Raw genomic sequence first — 26,517 nt, 5'->3', positions numbered from 1 at the left:
GTTTAAGAAACCTGAGTGGGGGAAGCGCACGTGCGTCGTGCACCCTTCCCCTGCTTCGTTGCATTCCATTATTTAATGGTGCGTCCACACCTTGCTTCTCGCACTGCTCACTGCGCCTCGTGGCCACATACTCTCACACCCTACTCGCGTTGTTAACATTATTTTTCTTCAAAGATATAGTATTTCACCGATTAATTTTAATGTAACTATGAGTTTTTGTGATAACTTTTATCTATAATATACGCTAAAAAGACATATTTTGTACTTTCTGATAATCTTTTTCTATAATATGTGCCACGAAGACGTATATTATACTTTTCAGATGACCTCTTTTTGAAAACGTTATCATGAAACGAACTTAAGGGATGACTACGACATCTGGATTATCGATGATACTCCATAGTATTATAATTACTTTATAAGATAATATTACAATTAAATTTAACTTTACATTACTTTTAATTACATTATAATATACCATTATCTTTGATACAAAATGATTTATGATATAATTATTTCTCAACAATATATAGTACAATTGACTAAAATGTAATACAATACTTTACATTTTCCAATCAGTGGCAAGTGACGATAGCTTTGCAACACGACGCACCTGCACATTTTCCTGAGCACACGTATGTGGCCGCGCGGTATAATTTATATTCGGCCGTCGATTGTTATTCGTACGTCGATTGTTATTCGAACGTCGATTGTTATTCAAACGACGATTTTTATTCGAACGTCGATTGTTATTCGAATGTCGATTGTTATTCGATTGTTTTTTGTTACTACGAATAAATCGACAATCGCTTGTTGTTGATTCCATCGATTGTCGATTTAATCGATTGTTTTTTTTTACGCTACTTTTTTTCGCTACTACATATGAAAAAATCTCAAGTTAAACTTCCCTTATTTCGAGAAACACAAAACGTTTTTGAATGCGGTTTTTACGAAGCTCCGACCGACCTTATTACGAATAAGGCTATGCATTTCAAGTATAATTTTAGTGACGAATATTATTAAGGAGAAAAAGATAATCATTGCACCCGGAACTGTTTACTAACTAGTCAAACCAGTATGGTCACATCACTCCCACATGGTTCGCAATACTTAATTTTAATAGTTATTCTATTAATTGAAGTGTTTGATATTAATTCAAAGAAAACTTTGTAATATTGTTCTGTCGCACTTTTATTCCGAAACTTGGCTAACGCAATGTCGTGGGTAATTTCAATTTTTTTAACGGTATCAAAATATGTAGTGATTTGTAACACATGATATAGATACATATTTTAGCTTTGCGCACTCCTTCTGTATATAAAATGTCTTGTATAATAAGCACCTATGGGCCAAATCTCACTCTCCATCATGCGCTCAACTTCATAAAGAGGGTTTATAATTTTTCGCTACACGTATTAATATGTGGACAGGAAATGTATTATTATGTAAAAATAAAAACGTAATCATAATCATAATTTTTATTTGCTAAATAAGTTACAATCGGTCTTAAGATAATGTATAATATTTTGACGTTAAGTCGTGCAAATATACAGTCGGGTATGACAAAATTATTTCCAAGATTATTCATAATATTAAGTAATAAATTGTCAGATTATACACATAATAATTATTATTTACATATAAATGTCAAACATTATTTGTCATGCAGTTAATTAATATAATAATAATACATTCATAAAATGTCAATAAAATCTTTTAGGCTGTAAAATTTATTACGAAGAAGCCATTTATTGAAACGTTTTTTAAAAATAGTTATAGGCAGATCTTTTAAATGGTCATGGGAATGATGTGCATTACTTTTGAGCATCTGTAATCGACAGCAAGGTATATATCATTTATGTTTATTTACATTGCGGCTTAATCTCTGAGATGCAATCTCAGAGTCTAAACGAATATATTCTGGATGCTCTTCTACAAATATACACACTGCTTTAATATACATACCGGGTAGTGGTAGTACTTTGAGCTGTTTAAATAATGGCCGACAAGTGTCCAGCGGTCCTACGCCACAAATCGCTCTTATTGCTTTCTTTTGAATTTTAAAAGCTTTAATCGCATCGACAGAATTACCCCTCAACAAAGACCATAAGATAACACCGATGACACATATCCGTAATAAGCGCAAAGAGCTGTTCTCTGCGACACTGTTAAACGTATGCGCCTGATGGCAAAGGTATACGAATCTAGAAAGTTTATTACACAATGATTGAATATGATCTTTCCAATTAAAATTCATATCAATTACAAAGCGTAGATATATAATGTTCGAGACTGTGTCTATTTTTTGATGGTTAAATATTATATTCAGTGGAGGAAATCTTTAATGTCGCCCCGAGTTAAACTGTACATTTTTTGTTTTAGCGATATTTATTTGCAAGTTATTCGCCTCCAACCATGCTAACACATCATTCAATGTTCTATGTACTTCTTTCTCTAGTGTTTCTGGGCTATCACACTTAACTATTAAGTATAGTTAGCTATATCGTCGGCATAAAGGATTGATTTGTATTTAGTAACATTTGGTAAATCATTTATGTATAATAAGAATAAAAAAGGTCCTAATATGCTTCCCTGTGGTACACCAAATTTATATTGTATATTGATTTATATGTGTATTTTTTGCCTTTAGTGACTTTTCTCCGTATATTGAAGAGGTACTTTTTTATCAATTCTAATGGTTGGCCACGTATTCCGTACTGTTCTAGTTTATTAATTAGTAAATCATCCTGAACGAAATCAAAAGTCCTAGTCATATCTAGGAATATAGACGCAACGTGAGCTTTATCATTTAGTCCTTGTGAGATTTCTTTTACCTGGTTGAATCCAGCTAAAGTAGTATACCTTTGTTTCAGAAAACCAAACTGTTCGTGTCTAATTATGTTGTTACTTAGTGCATAGACTTATAATCGCTTAAGTTATAACCTTTTCATTTTTTTTTAGTAAAACTGGTATAAAAGCAATCGGTCTATAATTGGCTATGTCTCGCAGATCATTCTTTTTACATGCTTTATATTAGCTTCACTTGTATGTTTGTCAGTGAGTAACTCCGTTTTTCATTAGAAAGAGATCAACGTACATCCTTATAATTATGACGGTTTGTGGATGCTTAATGTGAACAGCAGTATAAATAAAGCAATAAATAATAATTAAAGAAACTAAAGAACTCGTTTTTATAAGAAACTTAACTTAATAGTTATAAAAACGAAAGTACACGCTTTTATATAAATCAAACTTAAAAATATAGAATAAACTTAGAAAAAAATTAATAAAAAAATGTATTAACAACAAAAAAAGATATATTTAATTGTAAAAAAGCGTGGGGTGCTTTTGAAAATATCAAAGTGTTGGTCCTTCTGCTCATGTCTGTCAATAAAATATTTATAACTACCGAGAGTGTGCACCCCACGCTTTTTTTACAATTAAATATATCTTTTTTGTTGTTAATCCAATTTTTCATTAAATTTTTTCTAAGTTTATGTTATATTTGTCGTGGATATCGATATAGACGTTTGATAAGATTGCTAATTTTATTATCTGTACCTCAGGTAGACGCCGTGACGTCACTTTTATTTAAAAAAGGACCGCCATGTGGACAGTCGTATTCGAGATTGAGGGTAGTTTACCGTGAGACACGGACCCGGTCACATCTCCAATGCGAAACTGTCGAAACTAAAACGTTTTTGATTGCCCTTTGACGATTTGACGTGTCCTTTTGTTCTCCTAAGCGTGTTTTCCCCGATATATTTTTTAGTTTGATTTCTATAAAAGCCTGTACTTTAGTTTTTTTAAACTACATTTATTGTACAAAGGTTTGATAACTGAAAGTTTTAATATATTAGTATATAATACATATTTTTTGTACTTATTCCATCATGTTCAACAGAATTCGTATTCTTAAGTGATTTCATAGTAAATATAAGTTACTTTAACTTTAAATCACCCATTTCCACCTTTTACCTCAAAACATCAAGCTAACAAGAATTTGCGTATTAATTAATTGCAGTTACAAACAACAATACGAGAAGGTAAACGACAAAAAAATAAGTTATTATAATATCCGTAAAACACGTTAATTTCATCGAAGTTTTCATGTTTAGGCATTTTTTACATTCATCTTATTATTTGTGATTATGTCCCCGGAAACTGAGGTCGCTCATGAGCCTTGTCAGCATGGGATTTCCGCCCAATCGATTTATCTGAAAATATTAAAGAATATTATAATTAATCTCTTAATTAATGATTGGCTTTTTGAAGGTCCTCTGTTGGAAAGAGCGCTCTCTAAAATAGCCGTAGACAACGGCGTTCCGGTGAGATAGGGCCTTATTCTTTTGGGTATACTTTTCTGAGAAATTAGTTATTTATTAAATACATGAAGAATAATACGAGTTTCATTCGATAATGTAATAAACGGAGTACAGCCCCTGGTGTGGTGGTTCCGTCACGACAAATATTGCACTCAATGTGCATTAAATCCTGGAGTCGGGCCAAAGTCTCCCAGTTCTAAGTCAGATTTCAGAAAGGGAATAATTGTCGAAACAATTAAAATAATACGGTTTTTCCCATATACTTACCTCCATGTGTATATCTGTTTCTAGTTCGCTCAACACAGCTCTGGTGTATGCATCACTACCGTGCTTCTTCAACATCGATATGCACTCTCTTTTCAACTTTGGGTCACTAGTTCGTTGTTTCAAAATATCTGATTGTTTAAGGAAATATTTATAACAAAACTATGAAATTGTTGAACATATTACTGTAATTCATAATATAAATGTGTAATTTCAGATATTTCCCTCTACATTAGGTTAAAAATTTCTGACGTCATTATTTAGTTGATACGAAAAGGGATCGACATTACAAGTATCCCACTGACATTTGACGTACTTTAGATCTATTATATTTATTCAGTTAGTTTTAAAATATATGACATATTTATTAATTAACTTTTTTTTTCAGAAAATGGTATGTAAGAATTGTTTATGTCTACTCCAAGAAAAGGATACCACAAATTTTATCAGCGACGTCTGGATACTGCAGCGCGTGAATGAAGGGCAGAGTGAATTTACATTCCGATATGTCACTACAGAAATTGTCGGCACTCGATCTCTAGAAAATTGAAAATGTACATGCTATGGAGCAAGTCGCAATTAAAACATTACTTAGAGTCTACAGAGAGATAGATTTACAGTCCTAATGCTGGGTACAAGTGCTTATAATGCGAAGAGATACACCAACTTGGCCAAGATTGCTGAAGCTTTTACTAATTGACATGTTTTAGAGCAGTATGGTCAGTATGGTTACTAGATTATCAATGTCATATCACATAATCTTCTCTCTCTGAAAAAAATGTTACCTGCTGTATATTGTTCTCAGTCAGTCTCATTAACGCCTGTAACAATAAAATTAATATAACATTTTAAGTAGTTAATATAAATATACATATGATGTCAAACAATGCGCACATCGCTTGCCAGAACCATGACATATTGACAATATTGACATATCTTAAGTTTTAAAATGATTTTGGTGTTTTGATGATATCAATTCTTATATCATCAACATAACAAATCATTTTCATAATCGTGATACGTTGCGACGTCGTGTTTTGATCTTATACGAAATGCGTCGTATATGTACTCGTATATCTAAATGTTCCCAACTACAGCATCTACAGAAATAGAGTGAGTGCTTTTTACCTCTGGATGAAACAAATTATAGTAATCATCCACTATTGGGTAGTATACTCCGATACGCATCGCAAGCTCGGTGTAATCTCTCTTACTGTTACTGAAAAGCTGCAGCAGTTGCACTGCCATCACGAAGAAAGACCCAGCTTCTGTAAATGTTATTTGAAAAATTTACATCTTAACCAATTATTGATTCACCATAAATTGGTGGGGCTTATTACATATAACATGTTATGTCCATGAGCATAATATGTAGACCCTGAAGTAGGCCACAGATGCGTTGTTTCCTCTTGTTGTAAGTTGGTATGTCTTGTAGACCTGGACCACGCCAATAAATAAGTATTTCCTTTATTGTTTCTTTATCCTTTTATAACCTTGCATGTTTGATCCCATTAAACTTGCAGAGCTTAACGCTGCTATTATTTAACGGGTAAAGGTATCGCGGAGTTTTTTTTAATCAACCCCAGATAGGATTAGATATTCCTTCCTGAGGTCGGCCACAGATGCTTCCCTCGAGGTCTAAGCTGGAATGTTTCGCAAAAGTGTGTCTCCCTTACCCTTGTTACCCTTTAAACTAGAACACAACAGCGGTTAACACTGATGTTATGAGACAGAAGTAGGTGTGGCGTTGGTGCCCCTGGAGTAGAACCACAAAGGGTGCTTCTGGTAGAATGTGGTAAGGTAAGGTGGTTAAAGTAGAAGGTGGTAGCTACTTTAATACAAATATAGCCTTGTTACATTTTCCTTAGAAAGACACAAATTAATAGTTAGACTAAAAATTATATGTGCTTAATACCTACTTTGTTTAAGCATATCGATATGTTCTTCTTCAGTGGGGCATATAAAATTGTCAGTCCAATACAAATCGATTCCTTGACCGCGAAGAGTTTCAAAAAATCTATCCAGATATACGCGTAAGGCCTGGAAAGGAAGCACGGTTTTTTTGTATGAATGAATGAATAATTTACATTGATATTTAGATTTAAAGATCTTTATTTCTCATAGAAGACAATTTCATATTTAAGATGGCATTTGTAACGTACATAGGTACGAGTAGGTATAAAAGGAACAATGGATAAGTATTTATACAAATAATTTAAGCATAATCTGAAGGCACGGCAAGGCAAGGCAGTGCCTGCGCCAAGTCGAGCTAAAAATACAAAAAAAGCGGCACGGCCGTACCATTCTTTTCTCGAAGCAATTGAGGTAATTTTTGACCCCTAGGTTATTTTAATATACTATGTTAGTAAGAGTAGGTACAGTATGAAGTCATAGTGCGTGGGGGACGGAGTGCGGCAATTTTAAGGGTGCAGTAATTTTTTTTATTTATTTTTTCTTTTTATTCGATTGTAAGTGCAATTAAATATCGGTATATTTCCACGTATACAAATATCTCCTTTTTGCGTATTGCTAAGTTTTATATTACCTGTAAAAAATCCTTTTTGCCAACCTACTAAAGCTGCAAATTGAATCTGCTCCACATAACGCATAATATGCCAATGGTAAAGTCACTCTTAATTTTTTTCCTTGTCCATTTAAGTAACTTAGTTTCTATAGTTTCCCTGACAATCATCTTGAGCGAGTTTTTAGCGAAATCTGCAATTCATACCATTGGATGATCCAGTTCCATCACTTTTGTGACGGTTGTGTGAGCCATGACAGTAATAGCTGCGTTGATGGTAAGTCCCACGCTGAACACGCGATGGGCGGCTGGCAATCCATAACGGAAGTCACTGTCATCCTGTACATCGTCTATTCTGCAAATTTATATTCTAAATTCACGTAGTGCTTGTTCAAAACTGTTCCATAGACAACATACGGTGAACGATCTATTATCGGTTGGAAAATGTATCCTGGAGCTGCTTAATAACATGGCATAAAAATATGGTGCGAAAAACACGGAAGACCCGCGTGGCGGAGTGGTCACTATATCGGTCTCACACACAATGGATATCTGGTTCAATCTCCGGCCAGATATGTAAAAGATGAATTGAAGATACTTGTATTACCTACTTGAACTACATTGCATTACCTACTTAAACGTTTTGAAAGAAAAATTACTATTAATGAAAACTATTTTCCTTATTACTTCAAAACGTATTCATTATTTATTAATGTAACGTATTAATTAATTATAAATTGTTTTCAGTCATTTCTTTCAAATTCTTATTTCATTTTCTTTTCACATAGTATTCAAAATACTACTTTATTCCCTTGCCTTAGGGGTCAAGCACGGAACAATAATAGTTTTTATTGTTCCGTGCTAGCAAGTCATTATAATATTTAATTATCATTTATGGAACTTACAATAAAGTTGCTGTATGAAATGTTTGCAAGATATCTCCGATAGCATCCACCTTGTCCTTGGGAACATTCAGCCAGTGATTGAAGGCTAGACACAGGCTCTTGTGGTGCTTACTTGGCACGTGGTGTATGTGTTCGTATGGTTTCATTATTTTCTACAAAGATACACATTTAAATAATAATTTAATCTTTTCTTTTGTAAATAAAAGTTATTATAACTTAAAAAAAGTGCTCTGTAAAGAATATATTTTGAATTAAAAAAATGATTTGATTTGATTGAATAATACACTACCGTCTACCATGGATGAAAGTAGATAGGTACCTCTTTTGTCGTACAATGAGAATTAGGTCAAAATGTTTGATAGCTAACACCAATATAGGAAGAAGACAAGACGCAATGCCTAGCTAGCAGGTGGCGTAGCAATTGTGGCCAGCTTGTTACATTATACTGAATAAACAACAAAGTTTTTGATCAATTTTTGAAAATTTGATGCAGGTGGATATTTAAAAACAAATAAATATAAATCCGCGGATGCGGAATAAATATCCTTAGTTTTAAAAAATGTGCACCGCGATGTCCGCATATGGAAACGGAAGAAAAACGATCCGTGAGCCCTCAGTCTTACTTACCCATACCTGATGCGAAATCTTCATAAGCACAATTAATTTTAATCAAGACGCGACACATTATGCAATTAATAACGACATCAAGGGTACTGATGTATTCGTATACGTCCTTTTGAACTTTAATTACACAAGGGTGACACGCAGAGTATAAGGGCAACAACATAATGATCCGGCTAAGTAACTATACATAACTAGGGAAAAATGCTGTAATATTTGGGGTAATTTAAATTTAGCAAAATATTGTACGTAAATTTAATCTTTAGTTATTAAAACATCATATAGAATTTAAAACAAAATAAAAATATTTTATTTAAATAGTACTTTTCACGTTATTCCAAAAAGTACCTTCGGTACGACTTAAGCGCCTAGTCGCCTAAGTCAAAAGGTACCCGACGACGTGGGAGCGACGCCGGGTTATGTGGGATTTTTACCACACTGAAACCCCTCCAGTGGCCGTCCTCAACGCTTGTTGGAGAACTCCGGGATCTCCGACGGAACGCTACCGGAGTCCTCCAAGCACGATGCCCCGATCGGGCTCTGCCCTGAGAAAGCATTTTCGCTCCTCATCTGGTGTTCACGACGGTATGCGACCACACATACCGCCGTCCTTCCCGGGGTTGCTTACTGGACGGTTCGACCTCCCACTCTTGCCGCCCGCAACCCCGGAAGCGCCCTTTTGGTCGCCTCTTACGACAGGCAGGGGATACCGTAGCCCTATTCTAGTCCCGGACTACAGGGACAAATTCCCTTATGAGTAGACAACGCGTTTAGTCGCGTAGTAATTTAGCTTTTCGATATTAGAATTACTACAAATAAAAATAAACTAAGTTCTTGCACACCTAGCATCTACCCCTACCACTTTTCAACATTCACGTCTATTTTACAAAGGTATCGTTTGTTGTATGAGAACGTAAAGATACACAACATAAGCATACGATATAATTATATAAATAAATATTTACCTCATCTTGTTGTACTCTGTTGAGTTTAGCTACAGGTTTATTTATAATACTTAAGTTTTTCACTTGATTTATTAAATATTTTTTATTAAATTTATACATTTCGAATAAGTTTCTTGCGATCAATAATATTTAAAATCTATGAAACCTACGTTACACGCCCACTACGGAACTTAGAACAATGAGCGAAACACGAGCGCATTGGCAGCAAACATGTACCTGTAGGTACGTCTTACATTTTACTTATGTATTACTATATTCTATACTAGCTGTGCCCCGCGGTTTTAACCGCGTTAAAATGAAGTCTAACAATATGATAAACAAAAATGCTATTTTTGCCCCCTAAATGTGCTGCCCTCTAGATATTTCATCGTAATGTTGTTCTGTCGCCATTTTATTTCATAACTTGACTGATTGATTGACTTGATTTTTAAACGGTGATAATATATTTAGCGATTTGTAACACATGTTATATAGATATAAATTTTGGCTTTCTGCACTTCTCTATATGAAATGGCCTAAATAATAGGTACCTACATATGCAATGATCAAATCTCATACTCCTCCGTGTGCACTATATACGTAAAGAAGACTCGGAATATTTTGCTACACGTATTAATATGTAGATTATTATATTATAAAATGTATTACTATATGAAAATAAGTAGTTAGGTACATACGATAAGTCAGTGGCGTAGCGTGCATTGGCGGGACCCCGTATAAAAAATTGTTTGGGGGCCCTTATATTGTTTGGGGGTAAAGATTTTTCACAAAAGAAAAAAAATATTGTGAAAAGAAATATTTATTTATCATAACATAATTTAACCATTTTACAAATAAAAATCAAATTTTAAATATTCATTCTCCTTGCCTTTTTTTCAGCAAACTGATTTATCAAATCATTTATGGCTGATGATGATTTTAGTTTTTCTAAAGTTTCTACCTCTATGGACAATAGTGAGAGGTCTGACAGCCGTTCTTGTCCCATCGAAGTTCTTAAGTAATTTTTTATCAGTTTTAATTTTGAAAAACTTCTTTCAGCAGTTGCGGTTGTAACTGGAAGGGTCAAGAATAAAAAGCATGCTGTGATTACCTCGGGAAAACTAGATGCAAGACTATTGAATTTTACTAGCAATAATTCAATGAGTTCTTTAATGGAATAAATTTTTTGAATTTCAGATTTTAAGCATGTTTTTAGAGCCTTTAATTGGTCACAAAGATTAACTGAGATGTCTTTACTGTATTTAACCGACAGTTTTCCGGAAGCGATTAATATCTCTTCGTTTGAAGAAGATAGGAGTTTCTCCGGTTGTAATATTTCGAACATACTACTCAGGTCGCAAAGGCTCTGAAATCTTTCTTTAGTTTGAGAAATTAATATATCTAAACAGCAATAGTATACATTGACTTTGAAATAGGATTCCGGGTCGGAAATTCTCTCATCTTGTGATAACTCATCAAAAAAACGCTTCGTTATCTTTCGCCTACTGTTTTTAAAAACAGTTGTTACCCCCCACTCTTTTGCTAAATCTTTGGACTCATTTAGCAAACTATTAAATGAAATCTGATTTCTTAATTGGCACAGTCTATTTAAAAGATTACTTAATAAAATACTAGATTTCTGTAAGTCATTATTTTCATGCTGTAGAGCTTTAGAAATAGGATTAATAATTTCAAATAGTGAAGAAAAAAATGTAACGAGCACTAAGAAATCATAACTCTCTAAAATATTAATTATATTTTTACATTCTTCACGTTCATCTTTTTTATTTGAAATTAAATTTAGTTGGTACAAAGTTTTCATGATTAGTAAAAAATTTTTCTTTACCGCTAATAAAGCGTCGTTCCTAGAAGACCATCTGGTTGGACATACTTTTTAAGGGTAATCAAATATTTTTCAGATGGATCGTCACTTAGCATAGCCCAGCGTTTTATACTATTGCCAAAAAAAGTATAGATTTTTTCTAAATTATCGAAAAAAGTCGATACTTCACGAACGTGTCTCGCAGCATCGTTTAAAACTAAGTTTAAAGCGTGCGCAGCACAATGAACATAATCGGCATTTGGAGCATGCTCTTTTATTAGGGTTTGTAATCCTCCATAAACACCCGACATAACATTTGCTCCATCGTAACCCTGTCCTCTACATTTAGTCAAATCAATTCCATATTCTGTAGTCAAATTTAAAATGTCAGTTTTCAGACCTGCAGCACTGCAATCGGTTACTGCTATAAATCCTAAAAAGGACTCACAGATTTTTATTTCTTTAGGCACATTATCATCATTTTCTGTAACCGAGATATATCGAAAAACTACAGAAAGCTGGTCAATTTTTGACAAGTCTTGTGTTGTATCCAGAATTATTGTCAGAAATGGAGCTTTTTTAATTTCTGAGATAATATTGTTCCTAACGGTGGTACCCAGCAAACTAATAATTTCGTTTTGAATCGTAGGGCTTAAATAATTTATTTCGCCTTTCGGTTTTAGAAGAAGTTCTTTTAAAGTTGCATCATAGTTAGATAGCAAACGTAAAATTGCCATAAAATTTCCAGAATCAGAATCATGCCCTCTCAAAGATAGATTACAAGATGCTAAAGTAATTATAACATTAATTATACGATGCAGTACATCTCTCCAGAATGTAATTTTACTATTGATTTCACTTTGCAATAGAGTATCGATGGTATTTCCTTGCAACCAATTATTATAACAGAGTGAGGCATTCATATGCTGCTGTGACTTTTCATGGTCAAATATAGTTTGCGTAAAATTGCTTCTAACCGAAACACCGTTAACCCAAGCAGAGGAGTACGATTTGTTTTGACGATCTGCTAATAACCAACAGAAGTGACAGTACGGTTTGTTTAAAACGTTAGAATAACATAACCATGGTCTTACAAGTTTTATGCCTGCCTGATTGAAATATGAATAATAATAGGCCGAAAAAGGTCGGTTACTTTCTGAATCTTTTGGAAATGGTCCTTGTGGTTTAAATGGACCCAATTTAAAAATTATTTTTCGTTCGCATTCAGATAAATTGTCACCAAAATTTCCTCTATCTGATGAAATTATATTATAATCTTCAAATATATCAGAATCGTTCACTTGGTGTTCTTCAACTTCTGGATGGACATCAGATGAAGTATGTGCTTGGCTTTCTTCTATTTCCAAATGGATATTTGACGAAGAACGTGCTTCAGAAGAATCTAAAAATAAACGAGTATTCGTTAAAAAATAAATACAAATGCTTTGATACTAAACTAAAAAGAGTTATATATAAATAAATAACTTTACTAAGGGTCACAGTTAGAGAGTGTTCAGTTCAGACGCACACAGACTCTACGCGGATTGTGCTCGTATTAGTAGATACAAAATCACCTGCAGCCCGTCCGTGCGTTACATTACACCTGCGTGCTATTTGAACGCAGCGCGTAGTGTAGTGGCCATACAAAACGAGAACAACCCGAAAGCGAGTCTGCACATCTGAAGTTCTCAACACGCAATTTACGATACGATACAGACTGATAGACAAACAACAAAACAAATTGATCCTATAGATAAGTTAGAGTTTTGGTTTTTATTTTTGTTTCGAGGCACGGAACCCTAAAAACAAAATTCACCCTTCGCTACAGGTAAATAATAAACCAACCACGCGTATCTAACCACGCAGATCCACATTAGCGTCGTGTAAAATAGTACTTGTGTAAATTAGTAAGTACTTCGGTTTTTCGAAGAACTAATTTTACAATTTGACATTTATTTTTAAACCTTATCCGTTTTAAGATTTTTGCCAAACCAATTTCATGTAAAAATTTAATTAGTAAGGAGTCTCCAACATCTTTTTTAGATTTTTGGACCAGTAGTTGTGAAAATCGAGGGGGGGGGAGACCACTTTTTGTGACGGACAGATTGACAGACCGAAATTAAAAGATTTCCTTGTTTATCACTACGGACCCCGAATAAATGGGTTGAGTAGTACTTACCTTTCCAATCTAAATCACTCACAGTATCTTGTCTCTGAAAAAATGAAGAAATTTTGGGCACTTTTTTTATAACCTCTTCCCTTTTCCGTTTACTTTTTCTTTTCTCAGCACCGCTGGGATAATCTCTTTTCCTTTCACTCATTTCTTTTACAAATCGCTACTAATATTGTTAAACCAGAAGAACAATATTGTTTGTACTGAATTACAATGTAATGCACAATTACATAAAACGCGTAAATAAACACTGCACTGCACTTCGTGGTTTAACATCCAATGTAGAGTATGTACGTACACGTACATCGCGATATCGATTTTATTATTGAGGGATTCCCCGCTGAGTTGCAGATGAAGTAAGTAAAACGGGGAAGTCCCGCAGCCCGCCATAACGATGTAGAGTGTTGCCAACTTTTGAACGCACGCTTAAGGTGGGATAAAAAGTAATTGCTTTATAGAATTTTGTCATTTGTAAAATAAAATAAATTAGGAAGTTTTTATTTCTTTTCCCTTACACACTTTGGGGGCCCCCGTGGCCCGGGGGCCCCGTATAATTGATACGGCAGATACGGCGGTAGCTACGCCCCTGCGATAAGTTCAACGTAACCTTAACAATTTTTTGTCTCTTTAAATCTCCCTTTTGCATCCTTATCCCCAAAGCATATAGGTAACAAAAATTAGAACCCTTTGTGGTTCGACTCCGGCGGCACCACCGCCACACCTATTTCTACCTAATAACAGCAGTGTTAGGCGCTGCTGTGTTCCGGTTTGAAGGGTGTGGTAAGGGAGACAGACTTTTCCGAGACGTTCCAGCTTAGTCCTCAGGGGTAGCGACGCATCTGTGGCCGACCTCAGGTAGGAATATCTAATCCTATCTGGGGTTGATTACAGATGTCCATGGGCGGCAGTAGCCATTCACCATCAGGTGGACTGTATGCTCGTCAGCTACTCTTATATTACAAAAAAAAAAATAGTATTCTAATGAATTGCAGTTACTACAAGTTACTACAACAGGACAAAAATATTAAGTTAACGTCTATAAAATACGTTAATCTTATCGCAGTTTTCATGTTTAGACATTTTTATAGTAGATACATTCATTAAAATTATTCGCATAATTACAGTTTAATAAGTTTACATATTTTAATACTTAATAATTTTTAAATGAATACTGGGGTGTAAGGGGACATAACATCTCAAGTCTCAAAAGTCAACCTCACCTGCACGCGGTACACCCTGCTGAACAACGAACGAAGCAAATGACGACCGAAATGATGGCGGAATAACCATCACATTTACACTGGACATCAAATGACAGTGCCAATGACGGGCAGCAGCGGCAGATGGTAGAAAGGTCTAGTGTCTGCGATCGCCAACCCGCTTGCCCAGTGTGGCGATTAGGGCAAAACCTCCCAAATGGATTGCGCGACACATAAAGGGCCCCTAGTTCCCGGCCGCTCCACCAGGCCAGGCTACGGTAGCGGTCATGGTATCGGTGGGGCAGGGGGTGCGAAGAATCCCCGGGCTACGGTAGGCTACCTCAAAAAACTGACCCTGGCGACGTACAATGGACGAAGTTTGAGGCTTGACGAAAGCATTGCTGAACTCGAGGTAGAGTTGGAGAGAGTGAATTGGCAGATTTTAGGGCTATGCAAGGTCCGAAGACAGGGGGAGGACAGAATAACCTTAAAATCAGGCCATCTCCTCTACTTCCGAGAAGGCGATCGCCTCTCCCAGGGCGGAGTCGGATTCCTCGTCAATAAGGTTCTCACTGAAAATGTTATAGAAGTATCCAGTGTGTCGACACGAGTTGCGTACCTTATACTGAAGTTGACGAAAAGGTACTCTCTTAAGGTCATTCAGGTGTACGCTCCTACTTCAACACATTTGGATGAAGAAGTTGAAAAAGTGTATGAAGATATAGCAAGAGCCTTGCATAGCACCACAAAGGCTCATTACAACATTGTCATGGGGGACTTCAACGCTAAAGTGGGTTTACAGACTGGCGTCGAATCGTCAATTGGTGACCACGGTTTTGGCAGAAGAAACCACAGGGGACAAATGCTGGTCAATTTCCTTGAGAGCGAGGGGTTGTTCTTGATGAACTCCTTCTTCAAGAAAAAACCACAAAGGAAATGGACCTGGAAAAGCCCTGATGGTAGGTCCAAAAACGAGATAGACTTCATCATATCGGACTGTAAGCACATATTTAGAGACGTCTCAGTGGTCAATAGGTTTAATACCGGCAGTGACCACCGACTTGTACGAGGCTCTCTAAGTATCAATATTAAGCTTGAAAGAAGTCATATGGTGAAATCTGCGCTCCGACCAACTTTTCTACAAACTGAAATGAGCTCCAATAAATTTCAGTTGGAGCTGAAAAACCGTTTCGACGCCCTGGAACCCACTGCAGACATAGACGAGGATTTCGAAAGGGTGGCGAAGATCATCAGAGACGAGGGCAATAGGTACTGTCGAACGAGGCATAGGGACAGGAAGTCCAAGTTTTCAGACGAGACTCTGGAGCTCATGAAGCGAAGACGAGAGCAAATAAATGCCACACCGTCAGAACTCCAACGCCTTACAAGGGATGTGCGGAAATCTATACGCAGGGACCTTCGGCGCTCAAATGCTGAAGCTATAAAAGAGGCAATTGAGCGACACCAGGGGTCTAAAGTTTTCGCACATCACCTTGGAAGGACTGACGAAGTTAAAGACCAAGGATGGTAGAACCGTCACTTCTAAGCCCGAAATTCTCGCTGAAGTAGAAGACTTCTATGGCCAGCTATATGCCTCACGTGCTCCACGACCAGAACCTCACGGATCCTAGAGCCACCTTAACACGCCACTACACCGACGAGCTTCCTGAAGTCAGTCTTGGGGAGATCGTACTAGCCCTCGGACAACTTAAAAATGGAAAGGCCCCTGGTGAGGACGGCATTACCTCTGAACTGTTAAAGGCTGGAGGGAAACCAGTCCTTGAACAGCTAGTTAGGATGTTCAACTCCGTCCTACAAACAGGGAGAACTCCAAGGGCTTGGAACAGGAGCATCGTAGTTTTGTTCCACAAAAAGGGGGACAAGACGATGCTAAAAAACTTTCGACCCATTTCGCTCCTGAGCCATGCCTACAAGTTGTTCTCGAGGGTTATTACGAATCGACTCGCACGAAGACTTGACGAATTCCAGCCACCAGAGCAGGCCGGGTTTCGTAGAGACTTTGCTACCATAGACCACAACCACACAGTGAGGCAGATTATACAGAAGACTGCGGAATACAATCAGCCCCTGTGTTTGGCGTTTGTGGACTATGAAAAAGCGTTTGACTCTATCGAAACCTGGGCTGTTATGGAATCTCTGCAGCGATGTCAGGTCGACTGGCGATACATCGATGTGCTGAGATGTTTGTACAACACCGCAACTATGTCCGTCCAAATCCAGAACGTCCAAACAAGACCCATCCAATTGAGCAGAGGCGTGAGACAGGGGGTTATCTTGTCCCCGAAACTGTTCACGGCTGCATTGGAGGATGTCTTCAAGTTATTGGACTGGAAAGGACGGGGCATACGGTTAGACGGAGATTACATTTCGCACCTGTGCTTTGCCGAATCGCTGCAGAAGCTGCAGGAAATGCTGAACAGCCTGAATGGAGCCTCCCGACGGGTAGGGCTTGGAATGAACTTGGACAAAACGAAGGTTATGTTCAACACTCATGTCATTCCTAGCCCGGTTACCGTTGAACGTATGACTCTCGAAGTTGTGCATGAATACGTTTACCTAGGCCAGATCATCCAGCTGGGTAAAAACAACTTTGAGAAGGAAGCCGATAGGAGGATCCAGTTAGGTTGGGCAGCTTTCGGGAAGCTTCGTCACATCTTCTCGTCGCCCATACCGCAAAGCCTGAAGACCAAGGTCTTTGATCAGTGCGTCCTACCAGTGATGACCTACGGAGTCGAGACGTGGACACTTACAGTAGGGCTAGTCCATAAGTTGAAAGTCGCTCAACGTGCTATGGAGAGAGCTATGCTCGGTGTATCTCTGAGAGATAAGATCCGCAACGAAGAAATTCGGATGAGGACCAAAGTCACCGACATAGCTCTAAAGGCTAGCAAGTTGAAGTGGCAATGGGCTGGCCACATCTGTCGAAGAGCCGACAATCGCTGGAGTAGACGGCTCTTGGAGTGGAGACCGCGTCTAGGCACACGTAGTGTGGGACGCCCTCCTGCAAGGTGGCGCGACGATCTGCGCCGGGCGGCGGGAACTAGCTGGATAAGGAGAGCCGAAGATCGGGCTCAGTGGCGTGCCTTGGGAGAGGCCTATGTCCAGCAGTGGACTAATGTGGGCTGAAGATAGATAGATATAAATGAATACTGATACATTTTTTTGCATTCTTTATTTGTATCTTATAATTTGTGATCATGTCCTCGGAAACTGAGGTCGCTCATGAGCCTTGTCAGTGTTGGATTTCCGCCCAATCGGTTAATCTGAAAATATTTTAAAATGTTATAATTTAGTTTATAATGATTTTTTGGCTTTTGGAAGGTCCTTTGCTGGACAAAACGTTCTCTTAAATAGCTATTGCTCCCCGGTGAGATTACCGAGGACCCTACTCTGTTGGATAGTACTTTTCTGATATTTAAGTTTATTATTGATACATGACTACCATTCGATAAAATAACTGTCGAAAAATATTAAAGTAACATGAGGTTTCTTATTCAGTATCTATATATCTATGTGTATATCTGCTTCTAGTTCGCTCAACACAGTTCTAGTGTATGCATCGCTGCCGTGCTTCTTCAACATCGATATGCACTCTCTTTTCAACTTTGGATCGTTAGTTCGTTGTTTCAAGATATCTGTATGTTTAAGGAAGTGTTTATTTGTGATATCAAAAGTATGAAAACTATGAAGTTCTGTAGGTGGTAGACCTTTTGTGGTTCACCTCCGGCGGTACCACTGCCTCACCTATTTCTGCCACATAACAGCAGTGTTAAGCGCTGCTGTGTTCTGGTTTGAAGGGTGTGGTAAGTGAGACATACTTTTCCGAGGCGTTCCAGCTTTGTCCTCAGGGGTGGCGGAGCACCTGTGGCCGACCTCAGGTAGGAATATTTAATCTTATCTGGGGTGGTTTACAGATGTCCATGGCCGGCAGTAGCCTCTTACCTTCATGTGGACTGCATGCTCGTCTACTACTCCCATATTATAAAAAAGAAATGAAAACGTCACACAAATTACACTAATTAGTAATATAGGTAAATGTGTAATAATGTGAGATATTTCCGGTATACATTCAGTTTTGAAATTTCTGACGTCATTGTTTAGTATATACAAAAAAGAGATCGACATCACAAGTATCCGGACATTTGACGTACGTAGGATGTGCCATATTAATTTATTTGTTAAAATACATACACATTTATTAAAATATTTTCAGAATATAGTATGTAGGAATTGTTTATGTCTGCTCCAAGAGAAGGATACCACAAATGTTATTAGCGACGTCAGGATACTGCAGCGCGTGAATGAAGGGCAGAGTGAATTTACACTCCGTTATGTCACTACAGAAATTGGCACTCGATCCCTACAACCATCTACAACATTGTAAATGTACATGTTATGGAACAAGTGGAAATTAAAACATTAATAATGCGAATAAGAGATCAATTTACAGTCCTAATGTTGGGAACAAGTGCTTATAATGCGAAGGTTGGTGTACCACCAACTTGGCCAAGATTGCTTTCGATCGGAAAGGTACTGTTTTTTTTTTTTGTTATCGAGGGGGAAACCTTCAAAAGGTACCCGACAACGTGGGAGCGACGCCGGGTTATGTGGGATTTTTACCGCGCTAAAACCCCCCCGGTGGCCGTCCTCTGCGCTGCGTAGAGGGCTCCGGGATCTCCAAAGGAACGCAACCGGAGTCCTCTTAGCGCGTTGCCCCGTCGGGCTCTGCCCAGGCGAGCTTGACGCTCGCCACACGATCTGGTGTGTACGACGGTATGCGACCACACATACCGTCGTCCATCCCGGGGTTGCTGTCCGGGCGGTTCGAGCTCCCACTCTTGCCGCCCGCAACCCCGGAAGCCCCCTTTTAGTTGCCTCCTACGACAGGCAGGGGATACCGTAGCCCTATTCTAGTCCCGGAACTACAGGGACGATCGGAGAGGTACTGGCACACCTATTTCCAGCGTAAACCAGTTCTGCGTTCCAGTGGAAGTGTGGAAGCCGACAGACTCACATATAAACCTAATTGAGAACCAAGATTCTGCAGTGTGCAACGTATCAGTTATTGGCTTCAAGTCAGTCAGTCTATATTACAGATGTCCATGTACGGCAGTGTTCAGATACCATCAGATGGATTGCAAGGTGCTCAAATCATATCTCTTCCAAGAAAAATAACGTACCTTCTGTATATTGTTCTCAGTCAGTCTCATTAACGCCTGTAATAATAAAATTAATATAATATTTTAAGTTGCTAGTAGCAGACAATGCATACCTTGCCCGAGTTTATGAAAGTAGCACGTATTGACAAACTTATGTTTTAATTCTGATATCATCAGATTCATTTTCAGGGTCGTGCCGAGTAGAGTATTTTTAGTTATTTTTAGAATGATTATTTTTTTTATAAAATAGGAGTAGCAAACAACAAAAGTAGTCCACCTAATAGTAAGTGGCTACTACTAGAAGTATTAGTAGTAGTGGTATTTGTGTAAACCCGACAAACGCAATACATCGTGTCTGTAATAAACATAGCACTTACACTTTTGTAATATATAGACTTTTAATCGATATTAGTAAGGATTGAGTCGTAAACCATAGGTACATTTGATCAAGTGATGATCTTTAGCAAAGTTGAATGTGCGAATTTTCAGTTTTATGTATGTTAGTATGTTGTATTATTTTCTTTTAAACGCGGGCGAAGCCGCGGGCAAAAACTAGGTAATAGGTAATCGATGTCTTGGGTCCAAAAGATCGATTCTCCGATTAATCGGTCTTAGAGCGCCATCCCTAGTCCCCGTGGGATTTCCGGGATAAAAACGATCCTATGTCCTTTCTAGGGTCGTAGACTATCTTTGTATAAAATTTCATTAAAATCGGTTCAGTGGTTTAGGCGTGAAGAAGAGACAACCAGACAGACAGACAGACAGACAGAGTTACTTTTGGATTTATAATATTAGTAAGGATAAGGATTTTGGCCTGATAGGCCAAAACCTGGCCTATCTCCTATATTGAATCCCTTGCCCCAAACGACAGCTACAGGAATATAGTGAGTGATTTTTACCTCTGGATCAAACAAGTTATAGTAATCATCCACTATTGGGTAGTATACTCCGATACGCATCGCTAGCTCGGTGTAAGCTCTCTTACTGTTACTGAAAAGTTGCAGCAGTTGCACTGCCATCACGAAGAAAGACCCAGCTTCTGTAAATGTTATTTCATTTTTTTATTGAAGTCCACCTGAGGGTAAATGTTCACTGTCGCTCATTTACATCTATAACGATATATCAATATATTTTAATATTTTTTGTTTTGTATTAGTTTCACTTTTTACACGTACCTACCTATATTGATAGTTGATACTTGATACACGAAGTCTTTTTTATAAAACTTCATTAATTACCCCAAAGGTCGTACTTTTACGCGTGTCGATAAGCAATTAATTTTTTATTGAATAAGAAACAATATAGAATAAAAAATATCGCTGCGATAATCACGGGTAAGTAGATTTGTTTTTAATAAGACGTTATATAACTAAGTTTAATACCTACTTTGCTTAAGCATATCAATATGTCCGTCTTCAGTGGGACTTATAAGATAATCACGCCAATATAGGTCAATTCCTTGGCCGCGAAGAAGTTCTAACAACCCATCCAAATATATGTCTAACGCCTGGAAAATGAAAGATCACATTTTTGAATGATTACACTGTGATCACTGATTATTTTATTAAATTTATTAAAATTGTAGGATATTTGTTCACGCAGTACAACACGCAGCACGAATAGATAACTTCCCTTTGCAGGTCCGTTAAGTTATTATTTTGTAAAAGTATTGTTCAATCCTTGTCAACTTTATGTGGGTAGATGTAAATATCCATCAGAGTTGTCAATGCCGCTTCGTGCGATCAGTCGTCGTCTTGCGCTCGGCGAGAACGTACAGATGTTCTGTACGTGTCCCCTCGCTACTGTTTTCCACGTGGACTGTAGTCGTGTTACCGGGTGTGTATTGTGAAGTGCTTACTTCCTTGACCCCGGGACAGCGCCATGCGCATCACCCTTGTGATTACTCGAGCCCGCAGATTGACTTTGAACGCAAGGTTGGTGGTTTTATCTACTTATTTGCTGGGAGGAGGACAGTCCACTATGTTTTGTTTGGAACGCGTGGTCGTGCTCGCAAACCTACAGTTTTTGTCTGGCTTTAGAGCCGGGCCGTACAAGTATAGTTTACTTTTCTAACAGACTCAGGAAGGGAATGTAGGTAGGTACCTCATTCATCTCATTCTTTGGCACCCTGCAGCGATAACGGCTTGACAGATTTTAACAAACGATATTTCTATGGATTCATGGATTCGTCGTGATGTGTAAGATACATTTTTCATTAGTCGGATTATTGTTTTAATTTTAATTATCTAGTTTCAACTAATTTTAATTATCTAGTGTCAAAGCGGGTTCATACAGTAATTTATATTTGAAATACTTACCAATGGTTGGTTCAATTGTAATACTTTTCTTACTGTTTGCACAGCCGTGGCAATCGTGGCTGCGTTGATGGTCAGCCCCACCCACGCTGGACATGCGATGGGCAGCTGGCACACCGTACCGGTAGTCGGTGCTGTCTTGGACATCGTCTACTCTGCAAAATCACATTTAAAACGACATTTATTTAAGGCATAAAGTGCAATGGTAATGCCTAATTATTATTTTCGTTTTATAATCTATGGTTATAATATAGAAGTCGCAACGTGCATCCACCTGATGAGAAGTGGCCAATGGGCAGCATAAACTTAGTCTTATTTGAGGTTGTAAAAGAATAAAACTATTTCTTGATTCAATTGACATTTTTTATTATTCCCGCGCAAATTACAACTCCAATGTCAAGATCACAGACCTGTATTATTATTGTACCCTATAGGACTGTGGTCAAGACCGTTTGTTTTCTTTCTGTTTAATGCAAACTCATTACCTGCCAGTGATAATATAAATAAGAAACTAATATTATAAAAATAAAACATCAAGAAAATAACACAAAATAATTAATTAAAATAATACTGATATTAAAATAATTTGAATAGATTTATAACCTAAGTATATTTTTATTACATTTCTATGTCATTAATTTCCTTAAGCTTCTTCCTTATCGTTTTCCTCATAATATGAAGGTAACAAGAGTTGCATACAAATTAGTTCCATGAATAACAACAGTGCATTAAGGTCGAGTGTCCAGAAACTAAGGTCGTACATGAGGTTTGTCAATATTAGATTGCCGCCCATTCTATCAGTCTGACAATATAATCATTGGATTTCGAGCTATTTCACTACGGGGCAATCATTTAAAAAATATTGGAGTAATAAAAGAACAGCTAGGTCTAGCCCTTAATTGGGAGTACTACGCTTATGAGAAACTAGGTGTATGTCAGTATGATAATGTAGCAATGATTTCCCGCTGGAATGCGCGTTTTCGCCGAGTAGCGGCCGTGCTTCGACAGTCTCACTTCGGAGGTTGTATCTATATAATTATGCATGATGTCACAGTACAAATATGGAACAGTATGGAAACTAATCCTAGTTGATAAAATAATTACTACACTCCATTGAAGAATAAGGTTTTCACTATATTCTTTATTAACAATAGTGTTGTTTATTTCTATTTTAGCATTTACTCTGCTATTATGTTGCAATCAATCGAATTGCAAAAACTACGCAGTTTACAAATAGATAATATAAGTAGGTAATCTAACGGCGTCGGTTAATCCCAGCAAAATACGATAATTATTATTATTTTACCTGTAAAATACGGAAAACTGTGTAAAATTGATACAACTTGTGATACAACTTACTTTGATTTTTGTAGATCTTTAATTTATTATTAATTGCGGCGTAACCTTTTACAAGTTTTGGTGGAAGTATACAAATAAATAAAAATAAAAGCAATAATCATTTCATAATAAAAATAAAAAATAAATAAGAAATGATAACACCGGTTTTTATGAAGTCGAATTCAAACAGTCGTATATCACGTAATACGCTTGTGTCATTTTTAAAAAGATTGCCGAAATAAATAGCGAATAAATAGCAACGTGACCACCCGTTTTAATGCGACACTCGCTGCGACACACTGCAGCACTGCGAAAACCGCTTAGGGGCTTCGTCGATGCACATATTTGTGTGAGTGTGCCGTTTCGAACGCTTTGTAGGGCGTTTCCATACTGTTTCATATTTCTACTGTGTTGATGTTGAGAAAATTTCGATAGTGTGATTTAGAAGCGCCATCTATTGACGAGTTGCGGTAATCGCCTTACTGGTGTATTATAAGTTTTGTAGCGTATATCTATTATGAAATACTTAAAATAATAACCCCATATGTACGAGTATATTCTAGTTTGTTCAACACAGCTCTAGTGTATGCATCACTACCGTGCTTCTTCAGCATTCATATGCATCCCCTTAAATGCGAGTTGTGTGTTCTTTGCTTCAAAATATCTGGCTTTCTATCAAATGTAAGATGCATCATGTACAATGTCAACAGAAGGAAATATAAAATAAATTGTAAAAAATATATAATCCAATCCACATTATGAAATCACACGTTTAGTTTAAAATCATAATGTATTATACCGTAGAAAAAGATTTCTTTGTGATTTTTTGTGATTAAGCATTACTTATCTAGGTATAAATAATCATTTAATAATTATACAATTATCTCTAGAAATAAATATATTTTTTTTAATATTTTTTAAAAATGGTAAAACTACTTAGTAGGTCCTGTATGGTTAATAATGGTAAAACTACTTCCGGTTTACGCTGGAAATAGGTGTGCCAGTATCTCTCCGATCGTCCCTGTAGTTTCGGGACCAAAATAGGGCTACGGTATCCCCTGCCTGTCGTAAGAGGCGACTAAAAGGGGGCTTCCGAGGTTGCGGGCGGCAAGAGTGGGAGCTCGAACCGCCCAGCCAGTGGCCCCGGAAAGGACGGCGGTATGTGTGGTCGCATACCGTCGTACGCACCAGGCGAGCGCCAAGCTCTTTATTTTTTGATTAAATCCGTAACATCGTAATCTATCCTGAAATTTGAAGCAAGATTTGTTCGTGTTTATAAAAGTCCAGTAATGGCCGAGAGAAATGAAGTCTGCAACATTAAAATAACGAAATAGATAACGAAATTGCAGTCAGATAATTAATCTTAACGAACGAACTGACAACAAGCAAACTGCCATTTTGCAAGGTTTATTACTGCAGTATCTGTTACAAGAATGATAATTACATTGTTCCTTTCATTCCGCGTCTTGCTTTCACAACAATCGTAATCTATTGTATTTTTTCTTAGCGCAAAAATTCCACACAGTTCAAGAAAAATATATAACGTTTACTTAATAAATAAGAATGGTAATAAGATTCCGTTATTTACGTAATCAATACTTAATATATGTTTAACTGTAAGACGTTTTACGACGGCTCATCCTTATGTTTTAATTAAAATATTATAATTTTATAATTATTAATTATAGCGTTATATTAAAAAACGAGCTTTTGCCCGCAGCTTCGCTCGCGTTACGAAGTAATATTTTCATTCCATATTTTTCCCCTTGGGGGTAGAATCCTTGAGAAGAATTGATCAAAATCCTTTCTTAGCGGATGCCTACGTTATAACATCTACCTGCATGCCAAATTTCAGCCCGATCCGTCCAGTGGTTTGGGCTGTGCGTTGATAGATGACTATGTCAGTCAGTCACCTTTGAGTTATATATATTTAAGATAAAGCATTTTAATGTATTTAAATTTTTGCTCATAAGTAATAACTATAATGACCTACTCATTATATTCTCATTATATTTCTATGATCATGCTAGAACTAAAAACCAGAAACATTAAAATAATAAGCTATTACTTTTTTTAGCTTTGAAGGAAACTCCTAATATTCGTATCACGGCATATTCATAAGAGGTTGTAAGTTTGTACAAAGTTTTGCTGAGACGCCTAAGCAATTTATATTACGAAAAATTTCGATCTCTTCAGGGGTTCGCGATTTAAATTCCTACCTTAATTTTTTCAAAGCTAGCAAAATATATTACATTACATTAAAATACGATCAGATATTTTAACGGTCGTATCGCTTCCGCAGATTATATCTGTAAAAATAAAAAAGTAATTAAATATTCTTATCGAAACATAAAGCATCAGTGTAACTGCCTCCGTTACAACAATCGTTTTACCAATAAGTACTTTGTTCCCTTCAAAAATAACGAGTTAAAGGAAAAATACGTAATTCGTACCCAACTTATGTTACGTTTTTGTCGTGAACTCTGTGACAGTTGTGATATTATTGGGTTTATTAATAAGTCGGATTCTTAAATGTTTATGGTTATTCTCTAATTATTTTTTGCTCTTTCAGTAGCTAGCCTGTTTTACATAGCCTGTCAAGCTTTGCTATCAATTTAAGTTTTAATGTTCCAAAAAAGCGTACAAGGCACGCGGGATAAACCTTATTCGCTGTCGCTCAGACCAGAAGTAATTATGCACAAAATTCGCTCGTCATTAGATTACAAAAAGTTATAATAAAAGATTTAACACTATAGACATTTTCCATACAAGTAAAAATAGTTTTAAAAAAGAGGTACATAAAGTCCTTAATAATCTCCATATTAGTGACTAAGTAAACGTACAATTGAAATATATATATTATTTACATAACATCTTTGGTATATAAATTATTATTTATATGTGTCTGTT

The 26,517-nt window shown here is 36.9% G+C and overlaps 1 protein-coding gene across 3 annotated transcripts; it reads right to left on the bottom strand.

Moving 5' to 3' along the window:
- Positions 1-1,463: 1,463 nt before the first annotated feature.
- On the bottom strand, positions 1,464-24,096 carry LOC140750160 (terpene synthase-like). Of its 3 annotated transcripts, none has more exons than XR_012103175.1 (10): positions 23,629-24,096; positions 22,273-22,424; positions 8,016-8,167; positions 7,318-7,465; positions 6,509-6,629; positions 5,718-5,857; positions 5,375-5,410; positions 5,025-5,127; positions 4,593-4,698; positions 1,464-4,217 (listed from the first exon to the last, which is right to left on the bottom strand). XR_012103175.1 is itself a non-coding variant. In XM_073083550.1 (10 exons), the coding sequence occupies exons 2-10, from the start codon at positions 22,414-22,416 to the stop codon at positions 4,140-4,142; spliced, it is 1,050 nt and encodes a 349-aa protein (XP_072939651.1). In that variant the 5' UTR covers positions 22,417-22,424; positions 23,629-24,093; the 3' UTR covers positions 1,464-4,139. The 3 variants fall into 3 exon arrangements, 2 of the variants coding, with proteins under 2 accessions (XP_072939651.1, XP_072939652.1); XM_073083550.1 differs by having other exon boundaries at positions 4,593-4,720; positions 23,629-24,093; XM_073083551.1 differs by lacking the exons at positions 22,273-22,424; positions 23,629-24,096 and adding an exon at positions 9,602-9,830 and having other exon boundaries at positions 4,593-4,720.
- Between the last annotated feature and the right edge of the window lie 2,421 nt (positions 24,097-26,517).

The sequence above is a fragment of the Epargyreus clarus genome, unplaced genomic scaffold (assembly GCF_041222505.1).
Source record: "Epargyreus clarus isolate Ecla_fem2 unplaced genomic scaffold, WU_Ecla_fem_2.2 ptg000019l, whole genome shotgun sequence".
NCBI lineage: Eukaryota > Metazoa > Arthropoda > Insecta > Lepidoptera > Hesperiidae > Epargyreus > Epargyreus clarus.
Note: the sequence above shows the minus strand (reverse complement) of the source record. Positions and strands in the feature narration are given on the sequence as shown.